This window comes from Candoia aspera, chromosome 5, assembly GCF_035149785.1.
Source record: "Candoia aspera isolate rCanAsp1 chromosome 5, rCanAsp1.hap2, whole genome shotgun sequence".
Taxonomy (NCBI): domain Eukaryota; kingdom Metazoa; phylum Chordata; class Lepidosauria; order Squamata; family Boidae; genus Candoia; species Candoia aspera.
In genome coordinates, this window is record NC_086157.1 from 101,407,295 (window position 1) to 101,433,681 (window position 26,387).

Genomic DNA, 26,387 nt, shown 5'->3' on the forward strand with positions numbered 1-26,387 from the left:
TGTGCTAATATTCAGAAGATCCTTAAAGTAGACTTACAAAAAACACCCAGAACTGTTTCTCTTGGGTCTGATGGAGAAGCAGCTCTAGAAACAACATGGGACTTTGCTTTTATATATGATTAGAGCAGCAAGATTTTTATATGCACAGAGATGGAAGGATCCACAAATACCTACAGTGGAGGACTAGATTATTAAACTGATGGAGCTGGACCAAATGGCCAAGTTAACAGCGTTGATAAAAGAAAATACTGTTTCTGGATTTGTTTCTACTTGGCAACCACTTTTAGACTACTTGCTTGTGTCAAAAAAAAAGCGAAGTTTTTATTTTGGGCTTTAACGATTAAATGGTTTAATTTGATAGAAATAATGTTCCTAAGGTTTAACTAATGGTAAGAGATTATATTTGTAAATGTATTTATATCTGTATTGGAGAAGGTCGGAAGTCACTTTCTGTTTCTGTTCTCTGCCTGTTCTGCACTTTTACAGTTTTTCTCTATCTTTTCTATATTCTGTATTTTGTATTTTAACTATATTCTGAAAATTAATAAAGTTCTTTATAAAAAAAAATTGAGATGCATCTTACCAGCAGCACCATCCCTTTGAATCAATGCACGATGTACTCCTTGCCACAAAATTGTGATTTCTTCATCAGTTGGTGTGCGATCTGGACATAATCCATTTTCTGAGAACACAGGACTTCTCCTTGAAATGCTGTTGCAGTAGGCAACTGGTGGAATCGAATTCATAATGCACTTTGCCTTTGTCAAAGGCTCATAGGTATATATACTGTAAGAAGGTCTGATAGTGGCTATGTGAGAGTGGCAAGAGCTACCTGAAGTTGAAGGATCTTCTGTATAACCTCTTCCCAAACTTTGACTTTCAGGCAAAAGATTCTTGTCACTCTGACTATTTTCAGCATCTGTGGAAGGCTTACTCAAATTTGATGACTGACACATACCATCTGTAGGATTTTCATCTGGCTTTTTGCTTTGTATAGGTTTACATGGAGGGTGGGGCATTACGAGTTTGCCTGGAGCTCTAACTGCCTTAGTAGCTTCACTAGCAGACTGTGGTCGGATAATGGCACCCTTCCGGTTTTTAGTTATTACAGTTGATGATGGGACTTTGGCAGATTTTGGTCTTTTGATCATTTTCGTTCTACCTTTCCGTGGATTAATTTTTGGATTTTTAGGATCACAATTATATATAAGAGGTATAATTTCTTCACTTCTTGTTGCCATCCATGCTTGTTTAGCAATATGATACCCTTTAGACACAAAGACACTGCGTATTGCATTATCTCTTTCTGAGTTTCCAACAGTAGCAAGTTTGGCAGATGTTTGAGAATTCTCTAAATTATTTTCTGGAAAAACAGAATTGAGAAAACATGAGGGAATGCTCCTAAGATTAGTTTTAGAAGCAGTGGCTTTAATTTGAAAGCCATGTCCTTGGGGTTGTGCCTGAGGTATTTCACTAATACTTGGTTCTGAAACCTTTTCATCATCATTAACTTCCACTACTCTGTTAATTTCATCAAACCACCTAAGCTTTTTACAATTCTTTTGAACTTCCCCATCTTTCCCTTTTATTTTTGCCAATTCAACACTGTCTCTAGCAGCAGCCACAGGATGAGGCCCAAATTTGATACCTCTGTTTACAACCATTGCTTTGAAACAACCAAGTTCATATTTAGATTCCTTTTTTAAAATGCTTTTTGGCAGTTTCACCATTTTTCTCTCACAAATATTGTCATTCTTCTGCTGGTCAAGCTCATATAAATTAGTTGCTACATCTTCTTGGGGCACAGGTAAAATAATTTCAGCCTCTTTTCCTTCTCCATTGCCTTTGTGCTGATCAGTGCTGCCTTTAGAAAGCTCTTCAAATGTAGATGCCTCAACATTAACATGGTCAAAACATTTTTCATCTTTAATTTCGGCTACATAATCTATATCTTCAGTACACCTTGCTGCATGAATATCTTTCCCCTTCTGCATGCAGTTAAGTAAGAAGCTGTTGCTGTAATAGGAAGTGATATTCCACTGTCGATTAGAAAAGACTACACTGGGACTGAAGGTTTTTGCTGATGAAGCTCTGTTCTGAGAAAGTTCAAAATTCTCTTGTTCTGAAATTGCAGGAGGAAGACCAGAGACAGTCCATACTTTACTTAATTTGGCTACAGCACTGTCAACAGCTAAAGAATCCCCTGTGCTAGTTTTGTCTGAAGATGGACATTTCAACAGAAAGTTTTTGTCTTCTGTTTTATTTTGTACAGAAGTTAGATTACCATCAGAAGCGCATCTCTCAGACTCTCTCTGTTCAGATGAAGTTGGAACTGATGATTTCAGGTCAGGAGTGCATGTGTCTTCATCAGATGGTACAACATTGTATTTAATTAAAATATCACGAAAAGGGGAGGCTGGCTGGATATTCGAAGTATTTACATTTATAAGCCAATTATTCACATGCTGGTTTTTAGAAAAAGTATCATCATGTTCAGCAGAGAAATGTTTACTTCTGCTCTTTGATCCTTCTGAATGCTGGACTGAAGATTCCAACTGAGTAGATAAAGATGAAGCTTTATGGGGTACTGTGCAACTTCCATTTGGTTCTCCAGCCTCAAGGCTGTCATCACTACAAACACTTCCTGAATGGGTTATTTCATTTACTTCTTGATGAAAATCCTAAGCATGAAAAATAAACAAAGTATGAAGATAATTTAACATAGTTCCCATTTCATCAAAGTTTTCATTCAGAGTTTCAGAGAAAACTGGGGAATTTCATGAAAAATAGTAAGACATGTTTAGGTCTGTAGTTCAGGGCAATAAGATGAGCTTGCTGATGCTTTGTGCCAAATTGACTGATTTTGGGGGGGGCACCACACAACTTCATTTTTAGGTGCCACAATTTTCAGTGTTTAGGTTCTGGTGTACACAGATCCTTACAACTTCATGCCTACAATTCTTCCATTTTCATATCATCTGTTTACCTGAAGATATCCATAAAAAATATTTCTAGTCTGATGCTACAACTTTAGATACAATATTACCTATGAATTTGGTTGGGATAGACAAAGCCAGTAAGTTTGGCACCTAGCAAGAATATTTTGGGTATATCTAATTTCTGGAAAGCTCCATAAAACAGAAATTAAGAATGTTTTTATTTTATTTTATAAAAACTGATAAAAATATTGTATTTTCTCTTTCCTTACTTACAAAAGAGACATAATTAAACTTATTTAGCAACTGATAACAGCTCCATAAATCTTTATGATGGAACATGGATTTTATTGGAAAAATTGAAACTAAAGTTTCAATAGAAAATTCTTCTCAAATATAAAGCATTCATAAACATACAAATATAACAATAAAGATGCCAGTGCACTCAGATTTAGAAATGAACTTTGCAGTTATTTTTAGGGCTGGCTATATTCATTTATACTAAAGATAGGACTAGGTTGATTCTTTAATTGCCTGAGAAAAGGAATTTCAGGTATTTATAATTCTGCTGGGCCTATAGAATGGCAAATGGAGAAGTCAAACAACCATAAAGTGCAATCATATAAATATGATGTACAGTCTGATTTTTTCACTTCTCCATGTAACCAACAGTTACATGCAATGGTTTTGACTGACATGAGAGAAGACAAAACAAACTGCTTATTCATATTGTAATAGAATGCTCTACAACAATTATAAAAACTGTTTCTCACATCTCACCTTTATTTTAAAAAATAGTCCTTACTTTATAACAGTCGAAGAGTAAAACAACAGTACCATTTGGTGAAACAGTTTCAATATTTACTCTGCTCTAGTTTCATTTGACTCATGTTTATATCCCAATATAAATAATAATCAGAAAGGGAATGATCTTCAATTTTTGTATAGCTAGATATGGTTCATTACAAAAGAGTCAGCGTCCCCTGGTGGCAATTTGATGATGCAAAAAAAGAAAAAGACTTCACAGCATTATTTTATAATTCAAACAACTACAGAACTCTTCCCTCCCAAATCCTCAGCTCAGATGCCTTTTGAATAGTAAGTACAGTAGAATAGTAACTGCCTAGCCAGAATAATTTACTAGCCCAAAATATTTAGCTCACCAAAATAATGGGCAATTAAACAATTTTATACAGCAGAAAAATTAATAATTAAATCCTTCCTACTACTAACTGAACCATTTCAAATCAATAATATTAAATACCGTTCTTTGGAACAACAGATATAAGGCAGGCTTTAAACAAAAAAGGGCAGGATTGTTTAAAAACAACATGCACAAATGATATCTGAGCATCTAAGAGCACAGTACTGAAAGGACTGGGGTACGTGGTCCAGAATCAGCTCTATACCCCCACCAAAAAAACACCCCACCAAAAATGTGGAATATAAATAATAGGATAGAAAGGATAACATGGATGTAACAAACTTTTTATACTAGGAAATGCAGGAGTGCTAAGCCATAAAATTTTTGTCAGTATCTAGGATCTGAATATATTAATAGCTATTCAAAGTAATAAGGTCATCTTTTAATTTAAAATCTGCTACCAGTAATCTGAACTGTACTTCACGATGTTTTGAAAAAATTATTGGCTACTTCCCCCAACACTCACAGGCAGAAATTCAGTTGGATCCTGCGCTCCAAGCTAATCTTTTCTTTTTCAGTGATTATATTAGCCAGTAAGATAATACTGCAGTAGAGATTTGAAAGCATCTAATTTTATTGAATTGGAGTGGGAAAAGGTTATATTAATTTTTCTTTAGGAAGTCTGGTTTGAAGTCAGGATATTTCTATTAAACCCATCAAAAGCAATTAGAATATTAAGCATGCCTGCTGAGGTATTTTGAGAATTCTTTTTTTTCTAAGAAGAAAAAATTAAAAGTAATCATACCCGAAGGCTGCTGAAATGCTGTTCTTGTAACTGGTGCTGCAACTCATTTAGATTTTGTTGGAAGAGAAGTTGGCCATTACCCAGGTTTGTCCTGTTTTTTGCTTGCAGTGTCCTATCACAAACAGGTTTTGCTGAGTTCCGTTTCCAAGGAAAAGGACAATTTCTGGTAGTTGAGGAATCTGTCTCAGTAGAGCTTGGAAGGATGAAACATTACCATTATTTCTGGCTAATGTTCACCAGGTTTATGAATAAAATTTCATACTAATTGTTTTAAAACAAATTACAAGTGCATATCCTGGAAAACTGAATCTATTTAATAGCCAATAGCCAATAGCTAATATATAGTATTCTTAAGAACTGTATTTTAGTTTTAATTTTTTTTCCAAGCCTATGAACTGAACTAGAACTATGTAGCTGTATTTTACTCTGTTGTGAAATGCTTTTGTGATTCTTAAGTATATATATAATTAAAGAATGTATTTTCTTCTTTATTTCTTCTGCCTTCTGTTTAAAGATTGAATTGAAATATTTAGATATTCAATTGAAATACTATTTACTCATTGAATGTAGCATTTTTATTGTTGAAAAAATGTTCATACTGCTTGGTTATTTTCTGATGCTGTGTATTTTTTAATATTCTAGTTTGACCTTCTTTTTGAAGAGAAAAGCATATTAAACTAACATCATGAAAAAAGTCCTTATATTTCCTAGTTTTTATTTTCCAGTAGTTAATATCTTTTTCACTGTAATCATGCATAATTTGTATCTCAATTTGAGGATGGTACTTCACCAGTCTAACAAAATAGGTTAAGTCTCTGCCCAGACACATCTAGACAATCTATTTTAAAAGCCATTTTACTATTTTAACATAAAATAAGTAGTTTTGACCATATAAGTCATAGCACAAAATAAGTATAGCTCTGTGTTCCTAAATCTGCATGGTGGTATTTTTCCCTTTAAATATCTGTTTCCACATAGATTTCTTTTCTTTCTTTCTATTTTCCTCATCTTCTGGTACCTGGGAACATAATAAATTTTTCATATAAGTTTGTAATTAAGAATACTATTATGCATTTGATACACATAGACCTCGCTTACCAACTGCCTCATTCAGCAACTGTTCAAAGTTATGACGGTGCTGAAAAAAATAACCTTATGACCAATGCCTGCATTTATGACCTTTGCAGCATCCCTCAGTTATATGATCACCATTATAGTCAGTACGTGTTGTCCTGTGCCTGACCTGTTGTTTTTCTCTCCCCGCTCACTTGCAGAGTGGAGAGATTGGAGAGGAAGGGATTACAAGAATAAGCAGGCACACAATGGGGAATACGCATCAAAAGGAATGCAGTGGCCCCAGCAGCCCTGAGCGTGCTACGCAAACAGTCTGGTATATTCCCCATTGTGTGCCTGCTTACTCTCTTGTAATCCCTTCCTCTCCAATCTTTCCACTCTGAAAGGGGGGATGGAAAAAAGGGTCAGGCACAGGAGAGATTGCCTACAGAGATCACTGCCCCCCCCTTCGAGTGGATTGATTAAACAAGCGAGGGCCCAGTGCCACTGCATTCCTTTTGTATTCTCCATTGTGTGCCTGCTTACTCTCTAGTAATCCCTTCCTCTCCAATGAATGTAAATACAAACATTAATTCCCTTCTTGCTAATTATCCCAGCACAAGGGTGAGCATTCCAAAGGGTGGGAGAGTGGTTAGGAAGCAAACAAGCTGAAGGTGTGAAACTGATTAGTCTTGTCAGTTACAGTCAGCAGCTGCCAGCCAGGTGAGTATTCCAAAGGGTGGGGGAGTGGGGAAAGTGGAGGAGTGGGGAAAAGAAAAGCACAGTCACAGTCATGTTACTTCCCACTTAGTGACCACTTCACTTAACAGAGCTGCCAGTCCCAGTTGTGGTTGTTAAGAAAGGACTACCTATATAACAATATGAACATTTGGTAATGATAATAATAAACATCTGATTTCAAATTAGTTGTAACTGCAGCAGTTTTATGTAAACTGCGTAACGTATTTGGCAAGTATGTTGTATGTATATATTTAAAATATAGATACAAAGTATTATCTCAATCATCTTCTAGTAGGAATTGGAGAAATGTGCAACCTTCATAATTTTATTGCATGCCATAAAGGGATAACACAACACTATAAGCAACAAGAACAAAACTGGTGGTTCTGAACTGATACAGCACAGGTAATTTGAGGTTGGCATGTTGTTTAGAGAAGCCATAAAGTAACAGAAGCACTGAATCCCTTGCAGAAGCAGATTTTTGTGGCAGAAGGAAGGGGACCGTAATGGACTTTCTGATTAAGAGGGGGATTACTTTTGAATACTATCATTTCTCCAAGAGGAAGCAACTGCTAACCAGTGGTAACCAGATGACCTCTACTCTTGTAATGGTGAAGGAAAGGACCACTTTGATGCAGAGGCAGGTATGTCCTATGCTACCTGCTTATATTGCAGAAAGTTCTGACTGGTACAAACAAGTAAGGCACTTCATCACCACAGGCATGCTCACTTGAGAAAACAGATTTAATCTATCCTGACAGGAACAGAGAAGTCAAATGATAAGGCAATGGGGAAGAATGACATAATGGGTCAGACAGAACTTCCCAGAAACTCAAGAAGCAGAGACTTGGATAGGTCATATGGAAGGTATGAAATGACACCAGTATCGGGCCAAATGATATTGATTTTCCAGAGCCACAAGTGTCACTTAAAATGTTCATGGTGAATGACCATTCAGTCAGCCTGATGAAGTTTGTCAGGATCAGTACCTAAAGCAAGCTCAAGCTTCCACTACACATATTACCACTGTACACCATTTTCAGCAGCACCTAAAACAAACCAGAGGGTGTGGATGTTGAAAGAAACTACTCCTTATCACCCCAAAGTAAGATTTAGCAATGTCTTTCACAAAATCACGTACACCCACCCAAGTTTCATAGCTCTACAGTGACTATTTTTATAGAAATAGATCACCAATAAGAGATAGTAGTATTTAACCAATCCATATCACTAAAGATTTCATCTTTAAAATCTCTTGCACCTACCTGTGCAAAACTGGGCAGGATTCATTCCTACAAATGGGACAATTATGCCTCCAAATATCATCCATCCATCCATCCATCCATCCATCCATCTATCTATCTATCTATCTATCTATCTATTGTTATAGGCATTTTTAAAAGATAAGTTATTTTGGCATCACAATCCTTGTACTTTTGCATCTGAAATGTGGATGGCTTTATCACCTGAGCAAAATCTGGTATTCCAACAAATTTCCTTCTATTCTTCAACAAATAAAATGTTACAGCTATTTGTCAATTTTGTATGCTAGTTAATGGAGGAATAAAACTTCAGGTTTCTGAGCCTTGCTTTGAATTCAGCCCTGATCAAGTGGCCTGTGATTTGACATGAACTGGACTGTTTCCTAAATTAAGATTTACACAGGTCACTTGAACCTGAATCTAGTGATTTGTATGGACCTTATAAAAAGCTAAGAGACAAGCTCAAAGCTAAAAAGAAACTCAATGTTGTGTCTGAAATGGAAGGACAGCATGTATAAAACCAGTAAGGGTCAAAGCATAAGACAGCATAAACAAGAACTTTAAATCATTCAGAACACATGGGTTTACTCAAAACTGAAGATAATAATTTCTTATGAAATGAAGGGAATTTGATAAATTATATAAAATTCCCCAGAAGAATCTGAGTATATCCAGCATAGTAACGAAAACATCAAAGAAAGGAAATTTGGCCAAACATTGTATGGTATTTCAGAGTTTTACGTAAGAATCACCTGAAGTGAATGAGCTAAGTGTTTCAAAATCTAATTATAAGCATAAGAATAACCAAACTGAAAGACTGTATTAGCAGTCCTCTTTATTACTGATACTTTCCTTGCACAGTAGTTTCAGAAGGTTAACCAATTTATGTCAGATATTTTGTGTAATTATTCTCTAATCAACATCAGTTGTTGTTTCAATGACCCTGTTCTTGAATTAAATACAATAATTTACCTTCCAATGACTCTGCATGATGATAATCCTGATACCTGAATTTTCTGGGCTTCATCCAATTTATTTTCTGGCTTTCTCTGCACTGTAGTGAAAAACAGGCAAAACATTTTGTTAAATATCAGATTCTTAATAAAGTATCAGGAATCTTTTTTAAAAAAATGTCTACATGTCAAAAAAGTGTTTCCATGCACGACTGATTGATTGATTGATTGATTAAATTTATATCACTGCCCATCTCCCCCAATGGGGGATTCTGGGCAGTTTACAATAAAATAATGATAAAAACGTGTCAAACTGAGTTACAGTTTAAAAATCTAAATAGAATAATAAATATAAAATCCAAGCAGAGATGGAACCACAATCAATAAGGGGTGCTATTCCTTCAATTCAGTCCTTAATATGTCTATCTGCAATGAGAATGAGACGTCCTCTGGCTCTGGAGCTGGCAATGGCTTCCATGAAAGACTTTGGGATCTCACAGGTGTGAAACCATGACCAACACTCCTATTTTCTCTCATTCTCACTCTCTCTCACACATAGCCACACACAGTTTTCTTAGAGAAAAACTATTATTAAAAATGTTATCGTTTATTTATCATAACTAAATTTCTGTGCTGTCTATTCCAAATGACTCTAAGCAAAAGAAAAAGAGTAAACACAAGACAGACAAAACCAATGTAAATCATAATGCCACATACCAGCAGGGGCAGACTCAAACTTAACATCCTCCAAATGCTCTCTCTCATAGCCAGATTTTCACTTCTAGGCAGAAGCTCATTAAGTAAGTGGTGGTCTCTATGTATACAGGTAGTCCTCAAAGTTATGATGGCACTAAAAGAGGGGGACTTATGACTGGTCCTTGAAGTTGTGGCTGTCGCAACATCCCTAAGGCCACATGATCCTGACTTGGGCACTTGGCAACTGGCTCACAATTACAACAGCTGCAGTGTTCCATGGTCACGTGATCACCATTTGTGACCTTCCCTGCCAGCTTCCCACAAGCAAAGTCAACGGGGAAGCTGGCAGGAAGTTGCAAGATGCTCCTGCAAGTCACTCCCACTCCTGCCACTTTTTCTCTCAAGGACCCCCCAGGCAACTTGGGAATCTCATACTCCATAGTGCCCACCAGCCCGCTGTAGTGTCTGCCTGCGGCACCTGTCCTTCTGCCCTCTGTAGCACCTGCCCATGGCACCCACTCGCCTGTACTCCATATCGCCTGCCCGTGGCACCCACCCATAGCTCTCACCTGCTGGCCTGCGTGCTTGGGATGCAGTTTCAGCGCCTCTTCCCACGTTGCAGTCATGCAAGGTCCTTACTTTAATGACTCGGATGCTCCTTGCTTAACGATGGCAAAAGGTACTGCCAGGATTGCCTTTACTAAGCGATGCGGTCACATGACATCATGCTTTACAACCACATTGCTTAGTGACAGAAATTCTGGTCCCAATTGCCATTGTAACCTGAGGACTACCTGTAAGGGCAAGTTATTTCAAAGGAGGGTGCCAGTTTTGAAAAGGCCCTACTCCTGACTCCCTGCTGATGGATCTATTAATGGGATGTGACACTCAGCAAAGCCTGTCTCCCAGATTTTACAGAATGGGCAAATTGATTTTTGGAGCAAGTGGTATTGGAGATAACCAGGCCCTGAGCCATGAAGGGCTTTAAATGAGAAAACAAGCACTTTGAATTGCCCCCAGAAGCTGACTTGGAAGCCAATGCAGTTCCTGAAGTGCAGGTGCTATGTGGGCAGATCTAGATGAACCCTTCTGTATCCAGGCTGCTGCATGTTGAACAAGGTTATGGTTCCAGATAGTCTTCAAGGACACTCTACATCCCACATTCAGTGAATTGTAATAATCTGTCATAGTGTGAAAAATGGTTCTTTTTATGGCTTTTTATGGGGGTGTATGTGACTTTAACCATGACAGTTGCTTCACAGAGATGGAGACCATCGAGGGTTTTTTGTTTCTTTCACCATGTAAAAGTACATTTATAGGAATTAGGAAAAACAGGACTATTTACTCCAGTGTGTCCAAACTTCCCAGGAGAAATTTCTTTCTCCCTCCTGTCTCTTGAAAGGCTCAAACTTTCTCTACTTCTCTCCCAGAGTTATTTACTAACAACCAACCACTCCACTGCTTGGCTACCAACTCCCCACTTTTCTCCTCCTTCCTCCTTCTCAACTTTTCACTAAGAGAGAGAGAGAGAGAGATAAGAAGGGAATTGGCTGCTTTATTTTGGTGTGTGGTTAAGCCTTTCTTTGTGCTTTTTTAGACCTCAACAGTCATCCCTCTATGGTGATGTTGAATGATGCACCTCTGTGTGGGTCTTCTGCCCAGCACTTCCTGGACTTGGTCTTGCCTGAGTTCTCCAGGTGTCATTCTATAAGCAGCCTCCTCCCTTTTTAGGGATGGTTGAAGACAGGATGAAAGTTGTCCAAGTCCAAGGATCTAGCAATGGCTTCTTGAGAAGGGGCTGCCAGTGGAACCACCCCCTCTCGAAGAAGCATTAACCATCATATGGATCTACTCAACATACCCCATCCGTGGAAGCTTTAACCAGCCAGGAGGGGCACGGATCTAAAGTACAGATGGTCAAATCAACAGCACCAAGGATGCTTCCACTTCCTCAGGAATAACAGGTTCAAACTCCTCCCAGATAACAACACAAGACCATGTGTCAATCAACCCCATAGGTTGCTGAAATCCAACTGTATCCACCAACTGTTGTGAATATCCCTCCAAGCGACCTTGTAGGAATTCCCTTGGTTCCTTTCTACCTAGGAGAGATTGGGTCAACCTAAACAAAGGTTTCCACCCAACACCTGGAGGAACAATAAGAGCAGAAAAATAAAGACATTTTGCAACTCTTATTGCTACAAGGTAGGTCCTTGCTTTCATTCTCTCTGTAAACCAGGGGGCCCACCAAGGTCTGCATGCAGAGGGAAGCCACACAGACAAAATCTAATCCAGGGCCACCATCACCCTCTCATTCCAAGCAGTGACTAAGGTCTCAGATATGCATCAAAATCTCAAGGACAACCTCAAGCTCTCTCCGAAACCCAGTGAGATCCATTAGGAGCCTGGGGCAGACAGACTGAATAGGTCCACCCTCCCTACAGCAGGGGAAAGATGCGGTAAATTCCAGGGTTAGCAGGGAATGATCCGTCCATGGCAGGGGGTATGCTAGTAATATGCCCCAACTCCAGATCACAACACACCATCCTGAAACAAAACACATGTCCAACATGTGACACACACACATACCCCTTGCAGGTCAGATGTACAATAATCTGGGCAAGATCTACAGCTGCCATGGTAGCCAGGAACTTTTGGGCTGTCTCCAGGTAAAGCAGATTAAAGTTCCCAGCCATAGAACTCCACTGCCCATCCAGCCATGACCTGGAGCAGTACAGGCAGGGAAGCTGCCACAGAGCAGGGAGGCTGCCACAGCAGCAGCATTCTTAATTGATCCCTAACACCCAACTTCACAAATGAGGTTTCACACCTGTTTATCTGCAGAGCAGTGCCACTAGCTGCCTTCAGAGTCTCTTCGGTAACTGTCACTACCCTCCTGCCACTGCCCTGGAGTCACAGTTTGTGCCATACCCAAAACCCAGATGGATGGATTTCAGAGAGGAGGCACTCTCCCCTCCAGGCCTAGCCAGGCTGGTCCTTTCATGATGGGCCTTATTAGAGACTAACCTGACATTAAGCAACAACAGCTGCAAATAGATATAAGCAAAGCAGGATACACAAGGCTGAACAGAAATGATCATAAGAAATAGTCTGCGCCCAGGACTTCAACAATTAATACTAATCCAACACACTAAACTGAACCAAAATGGACAGTACAATTTGTTCCTGCAAAACATGCATTTTTACTGCATCATTTATATTTTTCCTGAGATATTTTAGCTAATTAGATTGACAATAGACACAATGTCAGGTCTGATTTGATTTTAAAAACCTGAAAAGCCTTTGGTGCAGCAAGCTAATGTATTTACCCTCTGATATTACATAATTTCACTACTGTTTAGAATTAATATTCTATTTTTTGAAAAATGAAAGTATTTCTTCTTTTCATACATTTCGTAGATATTTTATGGAATGCTTCTAGACCAGGTATTCATTCGACTGATTAGTGTTCTTCTGGAAGAGCCAGTTTGGTGTAGCAATTAAGGCATTAGGCTAGAAACCATGAGACCATGAATTCTAGTCCTGCCTTGGGCATGAAGCCAGCTGGTTGACCTTAGGCCAGTCATACTCTCTCAGCCCTTGGAAGGAGACAAGGGCAAGCCACTTCGAAATCTTGTCAAGAAAACTGCAGGGACTAGTCCAGGCAGTCACCAGGAATTAACACTGACAAAGTAACAACAGCAACAAGAATAACAGTACCTCTATTAACTGACAGAAACAGATATTATAAGCAATATTTGAATTGTACAAATAATTTACCAACCTCCTCCTTTCTTGCGTTGTGAAGATGAAAGATGACTTCGCTGGAATCTTTCAGTTGCTTCCTGATGTTTCAGTTTCCTCTGCAGCAATATTTGTTCTCTAAATTTTTGTTCTTTTTCTTCATCCTCTTTCCATTTTTCTTCAAGTGCTCTATTTAAAAACTACAGCTTTTAGTAATAATAACTACATTTTAAGCATGTCACTTATACCATTTCATTTAAGAACTTCTCTCTCCAGCTTTATATTTATCTTTTGGGAGAAAATATAGAACTGTTAATATAAGACCTAAACAGGATAAACAATGTTTAAAAAACAAGCAAGCAAACCCTAAATGTGGAAAATCCTGATTATCTGAAAGGCGTAATATGTTCCACCCACAGCAATCCCTTTAGCAGTATCTGTAGAGTGCTTTAAATTCTATGCTGAAAATTAATATTCCAGAGGTAACAGATGACTTGTGATTTTTTTAATCAGGCAAATTTATTCTTAATAAATCAGGGCTGTTACCATAGAAAATATATTGTTTCTGAAAGGCATGTTATACCTTGCATCCATAAAAATAAACGTATTAACAATTAAATGAATACATTACATCCAATTCACCTGTCCTTGTGCATCACTTTCCCTTCTCCAATCATCTTTGCAAAAATGATCTGTGATTTTACTTTGGTTTCTTATGATCAAAATCTAAGTGCAATGCCTTTTGTACTTAGATGAGTGTAATATTAAAAAAAAAAGAGTATGAACAATAGTTTAGCAGTATATCACAGAGCCAACTCAATGAATTTATTTGTATCGAAACATATTACATATCAAGTTGTGTACTAATGCACTTTATACAATTCTTGGTTGCACAATGAAAAGCAGTAGTGTAACAAAATTTAGTAATAAGAGAAGTATTTTGGTCCATAAAGGTAGTGCTTGTAAGTTATAACTGTGATGAAAAAGTAACTTTATGACAATCTTCACATTTACGACCTTCACAGACCGAAAGCAAAAGACAACTGAAGTAAGATCATAAGCACAGTCGCAGTTTCACTTAGCAACCACTTCACTTAATGAGCGAGTTGCCAGTCCCAACTGCGGTCACTAAATGAGGACTACCTGTAAATGACTGTAAATGAATTCTGCTATTATTGATGTAATTTTTTTGTGATCCCATTGTTTATCTTTGGGTACTCGGGGTTGTACGATGGTGGGTTGTTTTGTGTTTTTAATCCTTGTACGCCACCGAGTCAGCTGTGTGAAATGGGTGGCTACAAATCATATAAATAACAATATGCCTTCTTTTCATTATTTTTATTTCAAAAGATCACTATCCCATAACTCTCATTATTAATTTAAAAGTTTTACTGGTTTAAATGGAGCCACTTCAAACAAGGCTTAATCAAGATCCAACACACTTCTTTTCTTATAAAGGGATTGAAATGTTTGGCTATTTAAATAAGAATTTGCTACCTAGTCAGTCATCATACCATACTGGAAAGTCAATATACACAGAGAACAACAGGTAATCTGCCTTACTGTAAAATACAAAAAGCATGCCCAATATTTACATACCTCCTCCTTTTATTTGTTTCTATAGAATGTTTTCTTGCCCGATTACGAAACAATCTTTGGTCCTTTAGCAACTCATGACGCTCTTTTGATAAATCTCTCTCAAGAAGAACCTTTAGATTTCTGATTATGAGATTAAGAAATTTTAGCAAAAATCCTAGAAACAGAGAATAAGCTCCTAGATTTAATAACAATTACAAACTAAGTTTTTTATAGTGTACTATTGCCATGGCTGCCTGTATAAGAGTCCAATTTATTAAAAATAATAATAATAACAAGAGTGTTTTAACCCAGATGTAATATTTTATTAGCACTGTATTGTTAAGGCAAATGAATATAAGGGACTTGTTAGACCAGGACAAAGTCTGATTCATCATTCCATGTCATACTGAGGCCAATCAGGTACAACCAAGAGATCAAGATGAGAACTGTCTTCAAATGCTGCTTCTTAGTGACTAATGCTAGGGTGTATTAGAGTAACCCTGTTCTCCATGACTTTGTCTAACCCCTTTACATTGAATTCTACTGCTCATCTATGAATCTTTTTATTGATATTGATTCTTCTTGAAGTATTTAACATCGAACAATGAGCTAGATTTTAATTCAGCTTTCAAAACCTTTAAATATTTGTTTTCAATATTTCCACACATGAAATTTGTTTTTCTACAACTTTTATACAAAAGTGACATTTTATTTGCACCACCTACCACAGTTCCAAAATCTCTGTCAATGCCAGCTCAGATCCTATTAGTGTATATGGGAAACAGATTTCTGATTTTTCAGTGTAATTCTCTACATGTATGCAACCAGGTTATTGAGCTCGTTTTGTAACTCTTTGCAATCCTTTTTTTTTTTTAATTTAACAACTGAATATTAAGTATCAGCAAATCTGGCCAACTCATTGTCATTTAACTCTGTGCACTTATCGAGAGTTCAGAAGCATCATCACAGAAGTTAAAAATCTGCAAAAACTGACTACCTATTCCTTACTCTATCTGATTCCTGTTCTTTAACCAATTGCCAATCTAAAGAATGAAATATTAATTCAAACTCAGTTCGGTATTAACATACATACTTCATATACACTTATTTGAAATTAGAGTCCACCTTGTAAAAACTTAAAAAGTTTGCTAGGCAATGCAAGGAGATAGCAGTTAACAGCTTTTATCATCCTCTCCAAATACAGTTTTTGTACTGTACATATGTAACTGTTTATTTTAAACAGTTATTCATTAAGAATGTAATGTTGCAATCCTATAACTGCTTAGCCTATTGCGACTGAAGTGGTATAGAAATTTCATACATGAATAAGATAGAGATAAGTCCCACTGAATTCCATACGACATATTCATGAGTAGGTGTAGGTAATATTAAAATCACGTTAACAGAACATCATAATTCTGGGTCAAACAATACTCCATCCAGGACATTTTGTTAGTTTGAGTCAAATCATATTCTTCAAGAATAAGTCTTATTGGCACACAGTACAATGAATCCTCAATTTCACAGACCCCACTTTATGGACTTTAAATGCAACAAACCAAATTTGTGTCCAGACATACCCTGAAAAACAGATGTGTAAATCGCTTCCAAAGTAGTGTAGTAGTCTGTATGAGCCAGTCAAATTTACATCAGTTTTATACAATTTGCAAATTACCTCAATCACTCAATTTATGCAACTTAGGTAATATTGTCATTAGGCAAATGGTATAAATTGCTGCAAATGACATATTTTGCATCATTTGCATAATGACATTATTATAGAAATGACTGAAAAAGCCATGGATCTAACTGGGATTTAACAGATTTTTAGGAGTAACGGGTACCCCCTCTCCCCAGTTTGTCTCTGAAATAAGTTTCATACAAGTGAAAAGACTGAACATTTCTACTGCCTTTTGCTAGACTTTAGTAATTTAATGCATTATCGCAGGGATTAGCCGGTTTGGGTTCTGGCTTTCCAAAAATCAGGCCTCCAGAGTTAAGGATTATCCTTCTTCTAAACCATTATGCAGTACATTAAAATCAGTGTTTGCCACTGAGTGCCCACTTGACAGGGAGTTCAAGACAATCTTGGCTCTCTGAAGCAAACTGCACATTTTACATTAATTAAAAATGAATACTGAAGTTGTTTTAAATATTTCCATAAAAAACTGATCAACAGTGCACATGGATTCATACATGCATGCAAATCAGAAAGTGACCATTATAATCATAAAGTACGAAACTTCCTTTGGCAACTCCTATCCCACATGCTTGTTTGCCAAATCTATATATTAACCTTTTTAACTGCACAGTCAGTAGACAATGGCTGTTTGTACAACATGCTAAACTGTGGTTCACTGAACTACAGTTGTGAGAAAGGAAGAAAAACTCTATCCACGTTTTCAGTCCCATGCATGATTGTATATCTCTGTTATGTATTTCCTCACATAGCTTAGCCACAAACTAAAAGGTTCCAGATGCTTTAATCTTTCCTCATATGGAAACAGATTTAGCCCTCTAGTCATTTTGATTACCCTTTCCCAGCTGAACATTGCCTCTTTTCAGAAATGATGACCAGAACTGTATACAGTACTCCAAGTGCAGTCTCACTGCAGATTTATATTAGACCACCCTGGCAGCTTGATTTTCAATTCCCTTCTGAATGATTCAAAGCACGACATTTGACTTTTTATGAAAGATACATACAAGCTTGACATTTTCATTGACCTCTTCTATGATTCTGAGATCCATTTCCTGATTGGCCATTGCCAGTCCAGAACCTAGTAATGAATCTGTGAAGTTTGGATTGTTGGTGGCAACGTGCATCATACAGCATTACTTACATTGAATTGCATCTGCTATTTTGAGGCCCACCCATCAAATTTAGAGAGTTCCTCTTAAATCTCTTTGCAATTTCTTATTTTATTACCCTGAAAAACATGGAACCATAACTAGCAATCTCACTACTCATAACTCTGCATCCTTTATAAACAATTTAAATTGGTCACAAAACGTTTTACCCTCTTTAAATATTCTTCCATTTTGACCCCTCTGCTTCTAGTTCTTTAGTCTGTTTTTGACCCATGAAAGCATGCTCTTTTCCCATCCAATCACCTGTTAGGTACAAATTTCAAATAAAAGCAACCAACATCTGGATGCCCCATGACTTTTGAATGAGTAGAAAAGCATGGTAATTCTGTCACACACCACCCTTGGAAAGCATGGTGTTTGGCTTAAGTGCATCCCTGAAAATCCAAACAGTATTGGCTTCTTGGTGCTCTCTGAGCTTGGTTGTCTTCTTGCAGATGTAAATATAAGCACCTTTAAGAAACAACCAACAACAGAGAGCACCAAGCACCTAACAATTTAACCCTGAGCTCCATATATTCCATGCTCCTGGAATCCAAACAATGTTGGTTGATTTGGTGAAGGAGTGTTTCTCAACCTCGGCAACTTTAAGATGTGTGGACTTCAACTTCAAGAATTCCCCAGCCAGCATGGCTGGCTGGGGAATTCTGGGAGTTGAAATCCACAGTCTTAAAGATACCAGGTTGAGAAACACTGCAGTAAAGGATGCTTGGGTTGAAACAGTCAGCCCTCAGCTTGCAAATGTGGCCCGCCTGACTGTCCTCCCATTCCCACGAACCCCGTCTCCCTTCCAGCTGGGAGGATACGTGCAAGGGACGAAGGCGTTCAAGGACCGGCGGCTAAGTCCCCGCGGCGGGGCACTTTCCGAGAAGCCCTTCCTCCAGCACGGAGCAACCCCGGCTGCAGCTTCCGCGGCCGCCCTGCCCGCGGCCGGGCTGCCGCCCTCTGTTGCCGCTGCCGCTGCCCTCCCGGAGCTGGGGTAGTAGCAGCCGCTGCTGCTGCTGCTGCCTCCGCCGCCGCTGCCGCCGCCAAGCTCCATCCACCCTTAGCCTTCTGCCGCCATCCTCCTCTCCGCCCTACACAGGCCGAGTCAGTCGCCCCGGCGCGCGGTGGGTCTGACGGGGTTCGGGCGTTCGCGTTCGGGGCTCGTCGGACCACCCGCAGTGGGGCCCCGCGAGCCTCGCTTGCCGCCTCGGGAGCACCCAGAGAAGCCCCTCACCGGGCTCCAGAGCCGCGCGGCCGCTGGGACGCCATCTTAGCAACCGGCAACGCCGCTTTCGTCGCCACGGCAACCAAGCCCGGCTCTGAAGGGGAGGAGCTTCGAAGAAAGAGGGGGAGGGAGAGGGAGAGGGAGGAGGAGAAGGGACTTCCCCAGGTCAGGCTTTCCCGATTGACGGAGACTCCAACTCCCAGAATTCCCTGCCCCATCAGAAGGGGCGGTGGATGGAAGAAGGTGCGACTTCTCTTTCTGGCCCCTCCCTCGTGTGCCCTGTCCCCCGTTTAGGGCTTTCTGTGACTATTCAGCAATGCTCTGGATATTTTGGGGGATGCCTTCAAGTCTGTTTATGACTCCTGGCGACTGCCTGGACAAGCCCTGCAGTTTTCTTGGCAAGATTTTGGAAAGGTTGCCATTGCCTGCTTTCAAGGGCTGAGAGAGAGTGATGGGCTCAGGGCAGCCAGCTGGCTTCGTGCCTAGGGGGGACTAGAACTCAACAGTCTCCCACTGTTTCCTAGTTTCTAGCCTGGTGCCCTAACCACTAAACCAAACTTCATTTATCCTTCATCTAATGAGGAGTTTGGATTTTTCCTGGTAATCAAAAGAACAGCTATGTTATGATTTCAGATGTTCACACACACTCCTCTGTGATGCAGATTCTTAATAGACTTTTGTATTATAGACTTTTGCACAAGATCCATTGTTGTTGTTGTTGTTGTTATTATTATTACTTTGTGCCTTTGGGTCAGCCTTGATTCTTGTAACTACAAAGACAAGTCCCTGCAGTTTTCTTGGCAGCATTCTTGGATGTAGTTTATCAATGCTTCTTCCTAGGGCTGGAGAGGGAGATTGGCCCAAAGTGACCCAGCTGGATTCATGGCTCAGGCAGGAGCAGAATTCAGATATCTCTGCAAAAAGTCTACACCTTAACCACTAGACCAAAGTAGCCCTCAGCATTATTATCAATATTAATAATAATAATAAATTAAATTTATATACCACCTGACTCCCAGAGACTCTGGGTGGGTATATACCAGTAGCAGTGTAATAGCATTACTCCATGTCTCCTTCCCCATTTAATGTATATTTTGGATATTTCCTTTGGCCAAAACAACAACCAGATCCTCTTACACCTCCTTCTCCTCCTCTTCCTCCTCCCTATCAAAGTAGTTTCCTTCAGCTGAACTCAGCTTCCGGTGACTTCATGCACGCATACTGTATTTTGCCATTCCTCAACCAGCTTGATTGATAACTGGCAAATAGAGGGAGAAAATGTAGAAGCAGTGAAAGACTTTGTATTCCTAGGTGCAAAGATTACTGCAGATGCTGACTGCAGTCAGGAAATCAGAAGACGCTTCATCCTTGGGAGAAGAGCAATGACAGATCTCGATAAAATAGTTAAGAGCAGAGACATCACACTGACAACAAAGGCCCGCATAGTTAAAGCAATGGTGTTCCCCGTAGTAACATATGGCTGCGAGAGCTGGACCATAAGGAAGGCTGAGCGAAGGAAGATCGATGCTTTTGAACTGTGGTGTTGGAGGAAAATTCTGAGAGTGCCTTGGACTGCAAGAAGATCCAACCAGTCCATCCTCCAAGAAATAAAGCCAGACTGCTCACTTGAGGGAATGATATTAAAGGCAAAACTGAAATACTTTGGCCACATCATGAGAAGACAGGACACCCTGGAGAAGATGCTGATGCTAGGGAGAGTGGAGGGCAAAAGGAAGAGGGGCCGACCAAGGGCAAGGTGGATGGATGATATTCTAGAGGTGACGGACTTGTCCCTGGGGGAGCTGGGGGTGTTGACGACCGACAGGAAGCTCTGGCGTGGGCTGGTCCATGAAGTCACGAAGAGTCGGAAGCGACTAAACGAATAAACAACAGCAACCACCCCCCCACCCTCCCACATTCACATTTGGGCAGATATTGGGGGCTTTCTGGTTGTCCAGACAGCTGTTGTTGTTGTTGTTCTTGTTGTTATTTCCTCCTTTTCCCTAACCTCCCAATTTTTACCATGAAGTATGGAGAGACAGGGTTAAGATGCAGTTGATAATTAGTGTCTCACCTGTTGTGTCAGCACATCCTGTATGGTCAGTTATGGTTTGGGGTGTTGTACAAACTCAGGCTTTGGGGATAAATCAACAAACCATTGCCCTCCCTGTAATCTGAAACAGTTATTTTGTTCAGAACAATTAACCATGGTTAGCATGTTGGGCGAGCACAACCAATGACAAACCTTCTCAATAAACCTGGTGAATGAATGAGATTTTACCTGGGTTTTCCCAGTTCTAAAATGTTTGTTCTTTATACATCCTCCCTCAAGAAAAACACCCTGCTTTAAAAAGAGCTATATAAATATTTATCTTTACAAATAACATCAAAGCAGATTAACACAAAATAGGATGCGTTAAAACATATGATAGCTTAGCATGACAAGCCAGCAGTTGGCTGTGCTTTGGTGCTGAGTAGTCACAGATTCCTGCAGCTGTGTGAACATTGGAGTGGATATAGGAGGAGAAAAGTAATCCAAACGAACTCTTTTTGCTTTACTTCGATTTGCTGATAAGAGGCTGAGGTAGAGAATATGTTTGCTTCTCACAGGGTATCATGTTAATAAGAGAAGGAGGTATAGATACAGATTTGGCCTCATGGGTGATGCCAAGTCTTAAAATTTCCAGGCTGATAGGTTAAGATCATAGAAGTTTCTATTTTGGGAGAAGCTAAGTAATGGAGGAACTGTCTGGCCACTTAGTGTTTTGTTTAGAAATGTGCCCATTCCTGGCCAAGAAGAAAAAAGTAAAAAAAAGCTTCTGGTAATGGCCACCAGAGATGGGAGGCAGGGTGTATTGCAGGTCCCTTCAGTTAGGAAAGTACATCTAGTGGGGCTGAGAAAAAGGGCCTTCTCCATGATGGCTCCCTCCCTTTGGAACATCATTCCCCCAGAGATAAGATTGGCCCCCTCCTTGCTCCTGTTCCAGAAAGCCCTGAAGATGTGGTTTTGTCAGTGGGCCTGGGGACCCCAAGCTGCTTCGGAGCCAATCAAGTGGTTGATTTGAATGTGTTTGCTGCTGCTGTGGGGTGTGTATTGTGTGTTTATGGTTTTTAATTCTGTATGCTGCCTGGAGTCAGCGTGTGTGAGTCGGGTGACCATATAAATTTGTTGAATAAATAAATATATAAAATTGATGCTCTTCAAAACAACTACCACTGGAGCTTGTCAGTCACAAAAGAACTGTGTGCCAGAAGGCAAAATAGTAAAGATACCCCTCGCCACATCTTTTAGCATTCACTAAGTGTCTTTTTTCACTCTAGTTTATCTTCCATGGATGTTGTTGTTTATTCGTTTAGTCACTTCCGACTCTTCGTGACTTCATGGACCAGCCCACGCCAGAGCTTCCTGTCGGTCGTCAACACCCCCAGCTCCCCCAGGGACGAGTCCGTCACCTCTAGAATATCATCCATCCATCTTGCCCTTGGTCGGCCCCTCTTCCTTTTGCCTTCCACTCTCCCTAGCATCAGCATCTTCTCCAGGGTGTCCTGTCTTCTCATTATGTGGCCAAAGTATTTCAGTTTTGCCTTTAATATCATTCCCTCAAGTGAGCAGTCTGGCTTTATTTCCTGGAGGATGGACTGGTTGGATCTTCTTGCAGTCCAAGGCACTCTCAGAATTTTCCTCCAACACCACAGTTCAAAAGCATCGATCTTCCTTCGCTCAGCTTTCCTTATGGTCCAGCTCTCGCAGCCATATGTTACTACAGGGAACACCATTGCTTTAACTATGCGGGCCTTTGTTGTCAGTGTGATGTCTCTGCTCTTAACTATTTTATCGAGATTTGTCATTGCTCTTCTTCCAAGGATTAAGCGTCTTCTGATTTCCTGACTGCAGTCAGCATCTGCAGTAATCTTTGCACCTAGGAATACAAAGTCTTTCACTGCTTCTACATTTTCTCCCTCTATTTGCCAGTTATCAATCAAGCTGGTTGCCATAATCTTGGTTTTTTTGAGGTTTAGCTGCAAACCAGCTTTTGCACTTTCTTCTTTCACCTTCATCATAAGGCTCCTCAGTTCCTCTTCACTTTCAGCCATCAAAGTGGTATCATCTGCATATCTGAGATTGTTAATGTTTCTTCCAGAGATTTTAACTCCAGCCTTGGATTCCTCAAGGCCAGCTTGTCGCATGATGTGTTCTGCATACAAGTTGAATAGGTAGGGTGAGAGGATACAGCCCTGCCGTACTCCTTTCCCAATCTTAAACCAGTCTGTTGTTCCATGGTCTGTTCTTACTGTTGCTACTTGGTCGTTATACAGATTCTTCAGGAGGCATACAAGATGACTTGGTATCCCCATACCACTAAGAACTTGCCACAATTTGTTATGGTCCACACAGTCAAAGGCTTTAGAATAGTCAATAAAACAGAAATAGATGTTTTTCTGAAACTCCCTGGCTTTTTCCATTATCCAGCGGATATTGGCAATTTGGTCTCTAGTTCCTCTGCCTTTTCTAAACCCAGCTTGTACGTCTGGCAATTCTCGCTCCATGAACTGCTGAAGTCTACCTTGCAGGATCTTGAGCATTACCTTACTGGCATGTGAAATGAGTGCCACTGTTCGATAGTTTGAACATTCTTTCGTGTTTCCCTTTTTTGGTATGGGGATATAAGTTGATTTTTTCCAGTCTGATGGCCATTCTTGTGTTTTCCAAATTTGCTGGCATATAGCATGCATTACCTTGACAGCATCATCTTGCAAGGTTTTGAACAGTTCAGCTGGGATGCCGTCGTCTCCTGTTGCCTTGTTATTAGCAATGCTTCTTAAGGCCCACTCAACCTCACTCTTCAGGATGTCTGGCTCTAGCTCACCGACCACACTGTCAAAGCTATCCCCGATATTGTTATCCTTCCTATACAGGTTTTCTGTATATTCTTGCCACCTTTTCTTGATCTCTTCTTCTTCTGTTAGGTCCTTGCCATCTTTGTTTTTGATCATACCCATTTTTGCCTGGAATTTACCTCCAATGTTTCTAATTTTCTGGAAGAGGTCTCTTGTCCTTCCTATTCTATTGTCTTCTTCCACTTCCGCGCATTGCTTGTTTAAAAATAATTCCTTATCTCTTCTGGCTAACCTCTGGAATTTTGCATTTAATTGGGCATATCTCTCCCTATCACTGTTGCCTTTTGCTTTCCTTCTTTCTTGGGCTACTTCTAGTGTCTCAGCAGACAGCCATTTTGCCTTCTTGGTTTTCTCTTTCTTTGGGATGTATTTTGTTGCCGCCTCCTGAACAATGCTGCCAACTTCTGTCCAGAGTTCTTCCGGGACCCTATCTACTAAGTCCAGTCCCTTAAATCTATTCTTCACCTCCACTGCATATTCCTTAGGAATATTAGTGAGCTCATATCTAGCTGATCTGTGGGTCTTCCCTAATCTCTTTAGTCTGATCCTAAATTGTGCAAGAAGAAGTTCGTGATCTGAACTACAGTCAGCTCCAGGCCTTGTTTTTACCGACTGTACAGATGTCTGCCACCTTTGGCTGCAAAGGATGTAATCAATCTGATTTCGGTGTTGTCCATCTGGTGAAGTCCATGTATAAAGCCGTCTGTTAGGTTGTTGGAAGAGAGTGTTTGTTATGCAGAGTGAATTGTCTTGGCAAAATTCTATCAGCCTGTGTCCTGCTTCGTTTTGTTCTCCCAGGCCATACTTACCTGTAATTCGAGGTGTCATTTGACTGCCCACCTTAGCATTCCAGTCTCCTGTGATGAAAATAACATCTCTTTTAGGCGTGTTGTCCAGTAGGTGCTGCAGATCCTCATAGAACTGCTCTACTTCAGCTTCTTCAGCATTTGTGGTTGGGGCGTATATTTGGATCACTGTGATGTTAGATGGCTTGCCCTGAATTCGAATTGAGATCATTCTATCATTTTTTGGGTTGTATCCAAGCACTGCTTTAGCCACTTTACTATTAATTATGAAGGCTACTCCATTTCTTCTGTGGTCCTCTTGTCCGCAGTAGTAGATCTGGTGGTCATTTGATGTGAAGTGGCCCATTCCAGTCCATTTCAGTTCACTGACGCCCAGAATGTCTATCTTTAATCTTGACATCTCACCAATAACCACATCCAATTTGCCCTGGCTCATAGATCTTACATTCCAGGTTCCGATGGTGTGTTGATCCTTAGAACATCGGATTCGCCGTTCACCACCAGCACCGTCGGCCGCTAGCCGTCCTTTCGGCTTTGAGCTAGCTGCGTCATCACGTCTGGGGCTAGTTGAGCTCATCCTCTGTTCCTCCCCAGTAGCATTTTGACCATCTTCCGACCTGGGGGTCTCATCTTCCGATGGTATACCGACATATCTCTGGTTGTACTGATCCATTTAGTTTTCACGGCAAGAATACTGAGGTGGGTTGCCATTACCTTCCCCAGGGATCGCATTTAGTCTGACCTCTCTGTCATGACCTTCCCGTCTTGGGTGGCCCTTCACGGTTTAGCTCATGGCATCATTGAGGTGCTCAAGCTCCAGCACCACGACAAGGTAACGATCCTTTGCTGAAGCTTCCATGGATAATTCACTGAAAAAAACAAACCCCACTGTGCTTCAGCCAACCGCCATTTTTTAATTTCTAAGAAAACATACATTGTATCTAGATAAAATATTGAGAACAACTTTGATGTTACAGGGCAAAGCTGTGCTTTGTGGTGTACCAGGTCCCTGTTTTTTAAAATATGTCAGTCTAGGAACCCTGGCAGGTACAAAAGGATGTATCCGCAGGTCCATTGGTCTCCACAAGCAATATTTTGCCTTCTCCTACTGCAGACTGTAATATACCATAAAGACAAGGGCTCCTTACCACTCCAGCATATTCTATTCCCTTCCTTCTTCCCTGTCCCTTTCCCACACTTTACGTGTTGTGGGAGAAGAAGAGAATTATGATGGTGAAATTTACTAGCATGACTTTGGGGGAGTGGACATCTACAGCCACATTTTTCAAAGTAGTTTGCTCCATGGACCTGTCTTTTGTAGATTTGGCTGTGGGTAGGCGAGATAATTCTGAGCAAGTTTAACAAATGGTTTTGCTGTTCATTGATTGGCATTGATCCAAAATAAAATAAACCACATTCAAATGAGTTCACATATGGATATATAGAATCTGCTCTGTGTTAGTAATAACTGCCTTAAAGATAAAATAATCTGCAGGATTAAATCGTGTTATAGTTATCATTGGCTTTGGGAACAAACCATGTATGGACTACATAAAATGAAATTTATATAACGTTTGTGAAGTCTGGACATGAAAGGGTTGGCTTTTTGGCTAAAGTTTCTGCTAAACACATTCCTGAATTCTTAATTCAAGACTTCATTGGCTAGTAGACAGCCTTTTTCAAGGCAGTTTG

The 26,387-nt window shown here is 40.0% G+C and overlaps 1 protein-coding gene across 1 annotated transcript in view; it reads right to left on the reverse strand.

Annotated features, from left to right (window-relative positions):
* CEP126 (centrosomal protein 126) overlaps positions 1-18,819 on the reverse strand; it is a 38,972-nt gene extending 20,153 nt beyond the window's left edge. Inside the window, exons 1-6 of the mRNA XM_063304480.1 lie at positions 18,587-18,819; positions 14,934-15,053; positions 13,375-13,523; positions 8,914-8,995; positions 4,886-5,048; positions 584-2,681 (exon numbers count right to left, since the gene is read on the reverse strand). Coding sequence (XP_063160550.1) covers positions 584-2,681; positions 4,886-5,048; positions 8,914-8,995; positions 13,375-13,523; positions 14,934-15,053; positions 18,587-18,819 — 2,845 coding nt within the window. The remainder of the gene's footprint in view (positions 1-583; positions 2,682-4,885; positions 5,049-8,913; positions 8,996-13,374; positions 13,524-14,933; positions 15,054-18,586) is intronic.
* Between the last annotated feature and the right edge of the window lie 7,568 nt (positions 18,820-26,387).